The 14,594-nt window shown below is 37.1% G+C and overlaps 2 protein-coding genes across 2 annotated transcripts in view; one reads left to right on the top strand and one right to left on the bottom strand.

The window, feature by feature from the left end:
* LOC107741918 (sorting nexin-4-like) overlaps positions 1–2,103 on the bottom strand; it is a 16,946-nt gene extending 14,843 nt beyond the window's left edge. The window contains exons 1-2 of the mRNA XM_016554725.1: positions 1,964–2,103; positions 223–347 (exon numbers count right to left, since the gene is read on the bottom strand). Of these exons, the coding sequence (XP_016410211.1) occupies positions 223–347; positions 1,964–2,050 (212 nt within the window). The 5' untranslated portion in view covers positions 2,051–2,103. The remainder of the gene's footprint in view (positions 1–222; positions 348–1,963) is intronic.
* A 567-nt stretch (positions 2,104–2,670) lies between these two features.
* On the top strand, positions 2,671–14,507 carry LOC107741917 (TGF-beta receptor type-2-like). The gene is made up of 7 exons (XM_016554724.1): positions 2,671–2,786; positions 6,266–6,416; positions 7,846–8,048; positions 9,822–10,654; positions 11,756–11,897; positions 11,991–12,118; positions 13,043–14,507. Exons 1-7 carry the CDS (start codon positions 2,729–2,731, stop codon positions 13,319–13,321), a joined length of 1,794 nt encoding a protein of 597 aa, XP_016410210.1. The 5' UTR covers positions 2,671–2,728; the 3' UTR covers positions 13,322–14,507.
* The last annotated feature ends 87 nt before the right edge of the window (positions 14,508–14,594 follow it).

The following is a 14,594-nucleotide window of genomic DNA, read 5'->3' as shown; positions in this document are numbered from 1 at the left end:
TATATTTTTTTTTTTTTTTTTGTATATATATAACATTTCTGTCCCCCTCACTTCTGAAATGATGGCTACGCCCCTGCGCCAGGCCACCGGGAATTCTCCGGGCCTGGATGGGATCATGGGACTATTTGAAAACAATCATTACATCGGTAATTCTGGTGAAATTACACATTTCACCTTTAATGAGGAGTTGTAGCACTGTGAATGTGAAGTCAAGTGTCTTACCTCATCTCTATAAGATACACTGTATAAGTCTCCTGCATGTTGACGGCATTCTTCCCCGTCCTCTTCTCTGCTTCAGCCACACTGATCTCCATCTTCTTCAAAAGACTTGTCCCTTTTTCAACCATCTGTAAATTTTGGTCCAGAGAATCACAATATTCAATACCACTACAGTATCCTTTTGATACTTTCAAATGCAAAAAAAAAAAAAAATTGGTTCAGGGCACTTCAAGATATTGAGGTTTGGATTTAGATATGAAAATAGGTGAGGATGCACTTGTAGATATTTGTACAAGCACCCTCACATTTTTTGGGAGACAATGATGTATGTGCCTTGAAGATCTTATGAAAAAGTGTTGACGAGAACAGTTTTCTCTCCTGTGTTGGCATACCTCTTGCTGAAACAGGAAGTTTGGACTAAAAAATAAATAAATAATAGACAATAGATAGCCAAGAGTCTTTCATTTACATCTCTGACCTGAATCATGACCGGCTACTTTTTATTGTTAGCCAGAGGCAGGTGCTATAAAAAGAAGGCTATTCAAAAGTTTGGGTGAAATCTCCTGCTTCTATTTTCTCACAATATTAAATGTTTTCCATGCCAATAGTATTGCTCAGTATGACTAAACTACGGTGGCCGAGAGAGCTCAACTGCTGCAAATGAAAAAACACATGCAAATAGAAAAAACACCTGCAAATTAAGAAAACATCTTCATCAATTTGACTGTGGTTATACAAATGGTAATCAATAAAAACAAACATGGTTAATTTTCGTTTTGTTGGGGTAATTTTGGCATTGTTGGGGTCCTCCCGTTGTGGTCTGTACTTGCGTTTCTGTATTTGGTTGTGTTGTGAGTATTTGCAGCTCGTTTCTTTATTTGTGGGACATGTGATGTGCTTTATAGCAATATCCTCTGCTTCTCAATCGGGCTCAAAATGATAAGCGATATTAAGGACGCCGCTGTTTACAATACAACCTGAGCACATGCCGCTGAGGTGAGGGGCGGGACGATTAGACGCGCACTAGAGGCGGTTTAGCCAATCACAACACACTGGGCTAGCTAACCAATCAGAGCCCATCGCCTATTTCTGAGGGCGGGGCTTCATAAAAACAGGAAAAGATCAGCCCTTTTCTCAGAGAAGGGACAGAGCGGTTTGAAATAAAGGTAAATTATGTGAAAAATAATGATTTTTTTTTTAAACCGAAGCATTAACACATGTTAGACTGCACCCCATAAACACAATCAAGCCTATAAAAAACCAGTGAACCACCCCTTTAAAGAACTAGCTAATAGCAGATATTGGACATATTTATTTTGTCCCATGTCTCTTAACCATCAGCACATAAAGAAATTCAACAAAGTATGGAGCAGTAAACAAGATCCATTTGTTGATATATCGAAAATCTACAGACTTGCATATGACACAAGGATGCGAACTGACAGTGTATGAGATACTGGGTGTTTACAAACTACGTGGCAAAGGCTCTTCTTTGACAGCATGATGTAAAGCAACTTTCTACTTATGTAGCTTTATATGAGCATTTTTTTATTCCTCACTCTTTTAACTCATAAACACTGTAATAAAAACAACAACATGTGTGTAGTTTATGTAATGTCTTCGCAAAACCTGCTGATATTTAGCAATATTGACATTCATGAGCCAAAGCAAAACACTGATCACGCGCTCACGCACGCGACATTATCGGCCACGCCGCACAAAAACGTTCAGCTATGGACTTTACCGTGTTCTTTAAGTTGTTTTCCGACTCTGAAGGAGTCAGATCTGTGTTTCCAATCACCGCTATATCCTCGCTTCCTGAATCCGCCATGGTTTACCAGTCTCGCGCTTGCGCGTTGGCCACTTTCACGGTTTCACTGGGAGTCTGTGCGCGTGCACGCGTGCGTGATAGCCTACAGTGAAACATAAAAGGGCATAAATGTTTATTAAAATTCATTCTAGCTTGAGATTGATTGAAATTATTGATTTCTGCTGATTATTTCCCAACTTTACCCGAGCAAACAGTTCAAGCATAGTTCAAGCATTTCCTAACTGTGTTTAAAAGTCTCAATATCACACTGAAACTATATTTGAATTTAGAGGAGTTGTAGCGTCACAGCAAAAGTGCTGAATTTATCAATTTTTCCTATTTTTTCCTTTGTTTAAATTAGGCCTGTTTATATTATTATTATTATTATTATTATAAGAGAGAAAGAAAAGAAAGAAAGATTTGTACTTTTCACTAGAAGCTGGACTGTAGTTCATTGTTCCTTCTGTATACATTGTGCTTCGTGCATTGATAAATGCGAGTTCCTGGGCGGATCCGCTCTTACTCACATCTGGATTAAAAACATCTGGATCCGCCTACACGGAACTCAGTCACACACACACACACACACATACAGTCCTGAACTTTCTTACAGATGAGTTTATCTGTGTCTGACACGAGCAGATAAATAAAATAACGGCGTCGCTTCAACAGTTTGGGATCTTTGGATTGTGAGGTATTATGGGCCGCGGAGGCTGCAGATTGTGGGTTCCAACATCTGTTCTTCTGTGTTTCTGTCGTAAGTAGATCTTCTCTTCCCTCGATGCTTTCATTGTCTGGAGGCTCCACGCATCAGAGCTTTGTCTTGGAGTTTGTGTGCAAAACTTTTTTGGCACTGAGAAGAGAATATCTAATATATTTAAACACTGACAGAATGCGATTTTTCTCCACTCTAAACAAATATGGATTACCATAAACTGGGTTCAACGTCTTGGTTAAAATAAGATGCTTATGTTGACAATCAAAATGACTTCCATGGCATCGCATGAAAAACAGTTCATTTGGTTTTCTGAGATACTGCAAATGCAGTAAATCACCTTATAGTCAAGTTCAAGTGTGTTTGGTTTACTTGAATAAATACAGTTTTACAGTTTGATTGAATAGTATGAGTTGAAGCATCGTCCACAAAAAGGCTAGTGGTTTTATGCACATTTGTTTTTATAAGGATTCAATGATGCATTGGTAACATAATAAATAAAATAATACATTTTTATTATTTTTAATCAGGAAAATTAATTTATATTCTACAGTCTTAAAAATAAAGTCTATTTACTGCCATCTGGTTCCAGGAAAGAACATTTGAAATCCCTAAATGGTTACCATATTTATATTTAATATCAATACACTATTAGTCTTTGTTATGATCCCTATTGAAATGAAATATCAAATTATGACCGAACCCTTTAGAATTTTCTATATTTCTGCATAAATATGACTCAAAATATAATCAAAATTTCGCACAAGTCCTGAAAGTAGACAAAGAGAACCCAACCAAACAAATGAGACAAAATATTTTCTTTGCCATTTATTTATTGAGAAAAATGATCCAGTGTTACATATCTGTGAGTGGCAAAAGTATGTGAATCTTTGCTTTCAGTATCTGGTGTGACCCCCTTTTGCAACAATAACTGCAGGTAATGTTTCTTGTAACTGCTGATCAGTCCTGCACAACACCTTGAAGGAGTTTTAGACCATTCCTCAGTACAGAACGTGCTTCAGCTCTGTGATGTTGGTGGGTTTCTGGACCATATGCAGCAAAACAGGCCCAAACCATGATACTACCACCACCATGTTTCACAGATGGGATAAGGTTCCCATGCTGGGATGCAGTGTGTTCTTTTCTTCAAACATAACGCTGCTCATTTAAACCAAAAAGTTATATTTTGGTCTCATCTGTCAACAAAACATTTCTCCAGTAGCCATCTGGCTTGTCCGCATGATCTTTAGCAAACTGCAGACTGGCAGCAGTGTTCTTTTTGGATGCACCATGCACACCGTGGTTGTTCACTGTTCTCCTGATGGTGGACTCATGAACATTAACATTAGCCAATGTGAGAAAGGCCTTTAGTTGCTTAGAAGTTACCCTGGGTTCCTTTGCAACCTTACAGACTATTACACGTCTTGCTTTTGGAGTGATCTTTGTTGGTTAATCACTTCTGGGGAGGGTAACAGTGGTCTTGAATTTCCTCCATTTGTACACAATCTGTCTGACCGTGGATTGGTGGAGTCCAAACTCTTTAGAGATGTTTTTGTAACCTTTTCTAGCAACAGCAACTCTTTTTCTGAGGTCCTCAGAGATCTCCTTTGTTCATGCCATGATACACTTCCACAAACATGATCAGACTTTTGATAGATCCCTGTTCTTTAAATAAAACAGGGCACACACTGACACCTGATAGTAATTTCACTGATTGAAAACAACTCTGAAAAACAGATGGACTCTAATTTCACCTTCAAATTAACAGAGATTAATCCTAGAGATTCACATACTTTTGCCACTCACAGATATGTAATATTGTATCATTTTCCTGAATAAATAAATGACAAAGAACATATTTTTGTCTCACTTGTTTGATTGGGTTCTCTTTGTCTACTTTCAGGACATGTGCGAAAGTCTGATTATGTTTTGGGTCATATTGATGCAGAAATATAGAAATTTCTTTCAAGCAGCACTGTATTACACACACTAATTTTTAACTAAAACATATCATTTTATAATATAAAACTGTTTAATATATACATAAATATTTGCTATATATCTTTATTATATATTAAGCAATAACATACTTTTTGGTTTATTATATATATACAGTATATAGTATATATATATATTACTATTTAGTGTTTTAATAACAACCCTGAAGGTGGTACTAGCAAACATTCCAAATTATACATCATCATACTTATGAATTACAGATAGGGAAAAAGAGGGGAATCTTGCTTGAGTGCAAACCAAATAATTGCAGGCCAGCATCTCTTGTAAGCACGCAGCCATTGGTTTTACCATAAGCACTGAGAAGTTGTTCTTCAGACTTGGCCAGTATGAGCGCTTCTGGCTTCAATTTATTTCTGGAGTGGTTGCTGCAGAGTTTAATTACTTTAAAGTTTATAGAACGGGGGCTTTTGTGCTTAGCCTGAAGTTTTTTGGGGGGTTTTTTTTCCATCAGTTTTTCTCTTTTTCTCTGTTGTCTCTTTCTCCCTTCATGCATGTCCCTTGCTCCTTCATGCAAGAGCTCTCCCTCCCTCTCTCTCTCTCTCTTGTATATTTTGATGGTTGGCATCAGCGGACATCTGGAAGTCTGTGTCAAATATCTCTGCTCTTTCCTTTAATATTGTTGACTGTAAGGTCGCTGCACTCCTTCAGCGAAACGGCTCCCACCCCTCATCTGCTTTTAATAAACAATTAATATTGTCATGATGTGGTAGTATCAGGACAGAGGAGACAGTGTGCGTGGGAAGGAATTCAGGCTTATCCCACTTAACCACAGGAACTCCTGATACTCTCATGAATACACATGCTTTCAGTGATGTGTGCACCAAACCAAATACACCCCAGCACACAAATACACACACCAGGCCATATACTGCATTCATCCAAATCCAATTAGAGATGTATGAACTCCAGATGGGTCATGTAGCTCAAAGATTTGCTCTTAAATACTGTCTTGATTGCAGCTGTCATTACAGCTTTTATTCTTATGACTTTGCATTGCAATCAGTTTCATCATCAGAACATTTTGACTGCTTTTACATGCACTCCTTAGTTTTTTGTGCTTTTAGGCAATACATTTCCCAAGGCTATCATAGGCACTTTGTTTTTTACATATTTCTGTTGAGTTTAGGAGTTCAGGCCTAATTTATTATTATTATTATTATTATTATTTATGGTTATGCATCTTTGTTTCAGTTGCTATGCTTTTTTCATTAACTTTATTAATTATTATATAAAGTTTATTAAATGAGAAACTGCAATGAATAATATTTATATTATTAAAAACATTCTGCATATCAAAAGATAATTTTTAAAAGTCATCAACTGAATGTAAAACACACACACACACACTTAAACATATTCTGTACATATTTACAATGTTATATATCAACATTTATCAGTTACCTACAGTCTTCAATTACAGCTATAATTAAAATTGACTAAATGCTGCCTAGTATTTTTATACTGTGTAAACTATGAAGTCTCATTTGCTGTCCTTATTGCAGTGTTGCAGGCGCAGAGTTTCACCCTCATAAAGACTAACCTCTGTAAGTGGTGTGACCACTCGAGTCCCGTATGTGAAGACAACGTCTGCATGAGCAACTGCAGTCTGACCTCTTACTGTACTCTGGCTGAAGAAGTGTGTGTAGCGATATGGTAAGTCCATGGCTAAATTTTAACTATGCATATGTGATGTGCATTAAAAATTGCTTTTGATAGTGAATACACAAGTATTCCCTGTTCTAAATGGCTTAAAATCTTAGAACTTCTGATAACTTCAATAATAGTCTTTTTAGAGGCAGTATAACTGCCTATAACTACTATATACAGTATTAAAAAACAATAAACAAAAGATGTGATAACAACATAAGTCATTCTTGTACAGTATTCATTTATATATAGTACTACACTGACAAACATACAGTATAATGTGCATCTTTTAACTATATGTCATCATATAAACACTAACTGCACTGATTTAATTAGTTGTAAGTTAGTTAGTAGTTAATTAATTGTAAGCTGCATGTGTTTGATTCACTAAAAAGAACTGGTCTATTAGAGTAATTTATTTTGTTCAGCAGTCAGACTTCACTGGTTGTGCTAGTTTTTCCCTTACGAAAATTAACCATGGTTTTATCATAGTAAAAATGTAGAAACTGTGTTTTTGTTTTGTTTTGTTTTTTTGGTGTATCGACTAACATTTGTATAACTACAGTTTTACTAAAAATACCATGATTAAACTATAGTTAGTGTAGCTAAACCATGGTTAATTTGTGGTTATCATGGTTTAACTGTTGGTTTTCTGGTTTTATTTGTTGTAAAACCATGGTTACTTTTCATAAGGGCTGATTCATTAGAAAGAATCTCAGTCTGTATTTATTTGATTCACTAAAAAGAACCAGCTCATTAGAGTCATTGATTATGATTCCAATAAAAAGAACCAAATAAGAATAATTTGTTCTGTTATCGGACATCACTGTTTTGCACTATGCAACTGAATATATAGTACAGGAAACTGTCAAGAATATTTCAGTATGGTGTTCATTAACGGAAGAATCCACATGTGAGTACCATTTTCTGGATGAAATATGTTCTCCAAAGTTTGCCACTAAAATGCCAGTACATTTCAATACTGTCGCACTGAATAAGAACTTAGCTGACTTACAGCACTTGGGATCTGTGGTGTAATATGGGTCGCTTTTCGAGAGATTTCCTTGTAAGCCAGTTCCATCCTGCTCAGTCTATGAACAGCTTCTCGGGGAAGCCAATCGAGGTGAACTTTGAGTGACTGCAGTAGAGGCAAGCTGTGAGTAAAAAGAGAGGCTCTTCTCTGAGAGGGGTCAAACAAAGACTCACCTAATGCTGGATAAACAGCAAACACATTTATAACCCTCAGGAAAGTTTAGACTCTGGCATAAAGAACAAAGTGCACCTCTGAGCAGGGATTCCCTGGTTGAATTTTATTCTAGATTTCATCAGGGGAACATAAAAATACTTTTTTCTTGAGCCTGTGTTTATCTTTCTGAAGAATCAGGTCACTTTTTTAACAGCTGATGGGTTTTTTCTGTCATTTTCTTTCTCGCAGGAAGAAGGACAATGTGAGTGTGAGTGTGCGAACACTGTGTTATAACCCTCAGGATATGCTGGAGAACATAATGCTGACAAACTACTCCTCCAAAGAGTGTTTGATGACACCTCAGCACTCTGAAGATGGCCTGCTCTTCATCTGCGGCTGTGTCGGAGATCTCGAGTGCAACGACAGACTCGTCTTCGAAAAAGGAGCCAATGGTGTGTTCAAATGAATACTTCAACACTGCTAAAAATTTCTGTTTTTCTGCCAAAACATTTTGCTTTGCAATACAAAACCATGGCTCTGTTCCAAAACCTAGTGAGCTTCCTAGTGTATGTAGGCAGTATTTTAAGGTATCAAAGGTGCATTATGATTATGCTGCCTTGTAAAATACCTTCATTTGGCCAAAAATCCTTTAGTACAGGGAAGTATCAATCAAAATAAGATGAATAATAAACATAAAAAATTAAAAAATAAACAAAACATTTATATAATTATAAACTTATGAATGTAGGGGTGTAACGGTACACACACATGACGGTTCAGTATGTAACTCAGTTTTGAGTTGGTTCGGTATGGTTTCAGTATAGTAGGGGGGAAAACTAAACATAAAATTGCTTTTTTTATTAAAAAGTGGTTTACTGAACAAATTGCTCTTTCTTTAAATAAATTCAATTATAATTAAAATGTTCCTAGGGATAAAAATCTACCTCAGCTTATATATGAAGAGTTCATTTGCAAAAACAGATAACTATTTTACTATGTTACTTTTTAACAAGTTTTAAAAAATCATGTTTTTTCATTGTGCATTCCAATTAATCTCAATCATACTGCAGTTGGGTTATTTTGATTAAAGGTTAAAAAATAACTAAAAAAATACAGCTAACTAACACGATAAAAACATGATAACAATAAAAACATGATTTTTTGAAAATTTTTAGTTATCTAAATTTGCAAATAAACTCTTCATATATACTCTAAACTATAGGGAGCCTTTCTGCGGTTGAAACACTGATTGAGTGATTACTTGAGGCATGAGATGTTCATTCATGTTTATTTCGCGTTCAAACTAGTAGTAAAAAGATCACGCTCACTCGAGCTCCACACTGCCGTTTGAACGGAAGAGTTTGTGATCTGTCGCGTATGGTGACCATACGTCCTCTTTTCCCCGGACATGTCCTCTTTTTGGACCTGAAAAAATGCGCCCAGCCGGGATTTCTAAAAATTTCCCAAAATGTCTGGGATTTGGTTTTTGCTTTCTACAGTTGCCATTCATTGAGTGCGTTTTTGTATTAATGCCCTGCTGTTTTCTTAATCCCCGTCCCGCTGAATTTCTGACCGTTACTGCCTGCTCCCACAAACATTTTAATATTGCATATAATTTTCGCGCATCAGGGATCAATATGGGTATCAATATGCGGAGTATTTAAATCACTTTGGATGCAGCTCGTGTTGGATGCAGGGTTGCCAAATATGCATTTTTTGCACGGAGTTGGGCTGATTTTAAACTGTTGCGAAGGGGTTGATTTTCTCCCGTGGGTTAAAGGTTTGAAATGTTGCATAAATTATATTTGACTGAAATGCTTGTATTGAAACATTTTGCATTCTACCTATGATAAAGCTTTGGTAGATGTTACATTTTGTAAAGGATGGCCACTGGTAGGAAGCCTTTTAGCTGCATTTATGATCAATCTGCATAACGGTGACTATAAAGTATTTTAGGTATAAAAATGACATATTTTGAGTTTTGATATTTGGAATATGGTCATTGCGCTACTTTGGGGGCTACTTTAACCCCCCTCAAACCCAACAACCCCCAACCAAAACCAAAAGATTTTCGGTACAAATACGTGTACCGTTACACCCCGATGAAGTAGCATTTGAGTTAGCATGCTCCCTTAGAGGGCAGCTGCCTTTATAGCAAGATACTTCTCAGAGGTCTGGAACAGAGCCCATGTGTGCTAATATATTTAATCCCCTTTGTTTCCCAGGATTCTCAAAGCTGAAGTCTAAAGACGTCATTCCAGTAGTAGTCATAAGCCTGGTTCCACCCCTCCTGGTAGCTGTCATTGCTACCATGGCTTTTTACCTGTACCGCACACGTCAGCCTGGCAAGAAACCCAAAGACTGGGGGCCACGACGCACCCACTACCAGTCTCTAGATCCAGCCGAGGGCCAAGTAAATGGTAGCGATTTCCGCGGCATGCTGCCGTCCCTCAGCGATGACATCAATTCAGAAATCTCTTCGACTTGTGCCAATAACCTAAACCACAACACAGAGCAGCTGCCCATCCAGCTGGAGACGCTGGTGGGTAAGGGACGCTTTGCAGAGGTATGGCGGGCACGGCTCAGTCATAATGAGGGTGGGCAGTACGAAACGGTGGCTGTGAAGATCTTCCCGGCGGTGGAGTATTCCTCATGGTGTAACGAAAGAGCCATATTCTCTGACGCCAACTTAAAACATGAGAATATAGTGCAGTTCCTGACTGCTGAGGAGAGGGCCGGTACTGCTGCCGCCCCACAGAGGCAATACTGGCTCATCATGGCTTATTATAACATGGGAAACCTTCAGGACTTTCTGGCTGGTCATATCCTCACATGGACTGAGCTGTGTTCACTGGCAGGCTCTGTGGCGAGAGGCCTGGCACACCTGCATAGCGATACGATGCCCTGCGGCACACCAAAAGTGCCCATCGCCCATAGAGATCTGAAGAGCAGCAACATTGTGCTGAAGAACCACAGCGAGTGTGCGCTCTGTGATTTCGGACTGGCTCTGCGACTTGACCTCTCGCTCACCGTAGATGATTTTGCCAACAGTGGACAGGTAGGCACAATATTGGCTCGGTTTCAAAACCTAGTGAGCTGCCTTGGTGTCTGCTGCCTATAGGTAGTTACCTTCTAAGGCAGCATCCTAAACAAAATTTAACCTCACATGTCACTGATTTTTGTAAAATTCCACATAGTTTTTGTTGCTAAGCCAAGGACACAATACTCTGATATGCATATATAGAGCACAAAATAATGAAGATAATGTATTTTGGGTAAAATTATGTATTTTAATCAATACTTTAAGGTACTAAATGACAATAAGTGCACTACTAAAAGTTTGTTGTTGGAAACATTTTTAAATGCTTTTGAAATAAGTCTCTTTGCTCACCGAGGCTGCATTTATTTGACCCAAATACAGTAGAACAGTAATATTATGAAATATTATTACAATTTAATGAAAATATACAGATTTAAAATGTAGTTTACTATTATCAATGTTGAAAGCAGTTGTGCTGCTTCATATTTTTGTGGAAACTGTGATACTTTTTTCAGGATTCATGACAGAGCACTCAAAATAGCTGAATTTATTTGAAAATGAAATCTTTTGTAACATTTTAACCTTGCTGAATAAAAGAAAAAAAAAAGTCTGAGCCTAAACTTTTTAACAGTAGTATATATTTATAATAAATATTTTGTTTTGTTACCTGCCATCTTGGATTTTTGAGAAAATGTAAAAATGCTGTACATAGGCAGCAACTATAAGTGGCATAAATAGTGCCTGGGAACCAGATTTCAATAGTTTTTGCCTTGGAAACTGGCCAAAATCAAGAATGTTGGAAGACAGTGTAGTCGCCAAGAACGCACATATGATGCCTGCGTAGGCAGCTCTTTAGGTTTCAGAACAGAGCCAATGTTTTCAAATGTTGCATCTGTTGCACACACATAAAAAAAAAAAAAAACATTCCACATCGAATCATTTCTAAATGTATCAGCTGAGTGGGCAGAACTGCTCTGGGCTCAGTGATCATTTCTTTAAGCTTTTTAAGTGTAACATAAAAGCTCCGAGATTGATTTCACAGATGTAATCACATGAAACCATTGATAATTCAATTTGGTGCAGTTGTCTGATTTAAATCACATGGTCTGTGTCCTGTAGGTGGGGACCGCACGCTACATGGCCCCTGAAGTTCTGGAGTCCAGGGTGAATCTAGAGGACTTGGAGTCCTTTAAACAGATTGATATCTACTCCATGGCCCTGGTGCTGTGGGAAATGGTCTCCAGGTGTGACGTCATAGGAGGCAAGTAAAGCTCTCGATGAATATTTGCTTGAAAGACGCTGGAGGTTAAAACATACTGTAAGAATTTAAGCATATTTGTTTTCTTTTTAACAGAGGTAAAGAGTTACGAACCCCCATTTGGCTCCAAGGTGTGTGAGCAACCTTGTGTAGATAGCATGAGAGACCTGGTGTTAAGAGACAGAGGACGGCCAGATATTCAAGAGAGCTGGACAACACATCCAGTGGGTATTCACAAAACACATAAAAAATAAGGGTATACATCAATTTTTTTTTTACTATGATACAACAGTGGAGAGTAGACAGGAAGCGAGGTGGGAGAGAGAGAGTCATTATATGTTGACGCACTTGCCCAATAGGCTATCAGTGCTGACAGAAATTTTAGATTTTATATACGCGCATTTAAATATAGATTTAAAATAGAAGGCTTCTTATTAAATATATATACTTCAAAATGTAAAAACATTCTTCAAAATATTATTTTTTAAAGTATTTTTAATTTTAATTTATTTGAAAAAAAAAGACAAATATTTTAACACATTTAAAAATCTGTTTAATGATTTAATTTCTTGAATGTTTAATATATGAATACACACAAACACCTTTTTTCATTTTCCAAAAAAAATTTGACGTATATCATTACACACACACACACACACATATATATATATATATATATTATTAAGAGTAAAAGTAAAGGTATGTACAGTATTCTGAAAAATAATTTGTCAGGATGGTTTTACATTCATTTTACTGCTGCACTACTGTGTATGTTGCATTTTACTTCTGAATATGTTCAAGAAGATTTTAATATATACCCAATATAATGTATTTTATAAAATTATATTAAATATATTACATTTTAAAAATATATATCTCCTCAATAAATTTGATGTATACCCATGTTATAATAACAAAATCTAATTATTACATGTTTTAAATGTAATTAAAATGTACATTATTAATTACATGTGCACACATTCATACAATTAATAATAACTATAATATTTTAACATATATAACACATAATATCCTAATAAAATATACATTTTAAATATGCACATGTATATATATTGACACTGGCATACCGAAATTATTTTCACCAGCTTCTTAGAATGTGTTACTGACATTTCTGCCTGGTCTTTTAGGGCATGCAGCTCTTGTGTGCGACTATAACAGAGTGCTGGGATCATGACCCGGAGGCTCGTCTGACGGCACACTGTGTGGTGGAGCGCTTTAATACTCTGGCACAGGAAGAGCTGGAGAACTCCATCTGCACCCACGCACCTATATTGCCATCTACAGAGGACCAAAGCCCATCCCTTCCCTTCCTTCCTCCCTGCACGGACCACAGCACTGGCATCCGTCCGCTTGTTACATCTGACACACAGATCTCCGCTTCCTCCAGGCAACCAAGTCAAATGTGAACTGCCTGGAAATATCAGACTTCTTCTTGTAATCCATATCGAATCATTATGTGGAGCTGGTCTCCGTTTTTCTTTAAATGCTAATCTAAACTGACGGACAAAAGAGGGTTTCTGTTCTAACATATCCTCGTTTACTTGTATAATGTCGTTAAAGGATGTAGTGAAGGATGAAAAGGCTGCTTTGTGCCATAAAGAAAAGAAAAGAAAAAAAAAAGCTAACGCAGGTGAAGTTAGGGGTACGTGGCAGAAAGCTGCAAATAGCGCAGTTATTACTAACATGTTTTCCCAAAAATGTTTACCACACATAATTTTCTGATTTACAATTTTCCATTGCCCTTTCTGACTCACTCACTCATGAAATCCACGTGATCTTCCCATAAACTCAGTTTTGGGGGGACTTCAATTTGATTAACCACAGAACCACAGACGATACACTAGCAACATAACTGCTGTTTTTAGACATAAAAAAGAACCAGTTTCATTTCATTGCTCACACAGGGTTGTAGTCCTTTCAAATAATTTTAGAATAACTTCAAAATGTGATCTGAGCCCGACATTTCTTTTGCTCTGGGGAGTTGCTTTGCACTGACCCCGTTTTAACCACTGACCTGAATACTTTAATGAAATGACCACTACATGAAGGCTTTTTATCTTATCAATGTCCTGCTCCAGAAGTTGAGGATGAGCCTGTTCATTCCAGACTTATTGATTATAATCAATTAGCTTATCCTAATTAAAAGAAAAAGAGCAACTTTTAAAAGATTCCTTAGACTCGCTTCTAATGGTAAACAGGATTCAGTAATACTAATGATTTGTTACATCAATGAGCTTGGGTCTCAGGCAAAGAGAAAAGCATGACACTAACTTGTCTAGTTTCTAAAGAGCCTGCATTTACGCTCCAATGTTTTTTAAGCAATCTGAGGTTCACCCAAATTCTACAGAGCTACTTTGAGGGACAGGGAAAATTCATACCAGATTGCACACTGGAAAAAGAACTGATGGAGATGAATACTTTCTGTGCAAATGTCAACATGAACATATGGCAACCTGTTATGCTTTTTCCATTACTGGAGATGAGGCAAGCAAAGATGTCATTTTGCCCATTCCTAGTGTGAACTGGCTTCACAGCCGTACAGTAATCACTTTATAAAATGTATATGCATAATGTGTCCATTGACTTTTTTTAAACAACATTTCTGGGTTACATTTTACACTACTGTTCAAAAAGTTTGAGGTCGGAAAGATTTTTACATATTCTTGAAAAACAGTTCTC

Source organism: Sinocyclocheilus rhinocerous, unplaced genomic scaffold (assembly GCF_001515625.1).
Source record: "Sinocyclocheilus rhinocerous isolate Xijiao unplaced genomic scaffold, SAMN03320098_v1.1 scaffold226, whole genome shotgun sequence".
NCBI classification, from domain to species: domain Eukaryota; kingdom Metazoa; phylum Chordata; class Actinopteri; order Cypriniformes; family Cyprinidae; genus Sinocyclocheilus; species Sinocyclocheilus rhinocerous.
The sequence above is the reverse complement of the archived record's forward strand: the minus strand, read 5'-3'. Positions and strand labels throughout refer to the sequence as shown.

What these genes read in the sequence shown, in the direction of transcription:
- LOC107741917 (XM_016554724.1), top strand. Translation starts at nt 2,729, where the DNA reads ATGGGCCGCGGAGGCTGCAGATTGTGGGTTCCAACATCTGTTCTTCTG. An exon ending in CTTCGAAAAAGGAGCCAATG is followed by an intron (nt 8,049 to 9,821) that starts GTGTGTTCAAAT and finishes TTTGTTTCCCAG; the next exon opens with GATTCTCAAAGCTGAAGTCT. An exon ending in CAGGTGTGACGTCATAGGAG is followed by an intron (nt 11,898 to 11,990) that starts GCAAGTAAAGCT and finishes TCTTTTTAACAG; the next exon opens with AGGTAAAGAGTTACGAACCC.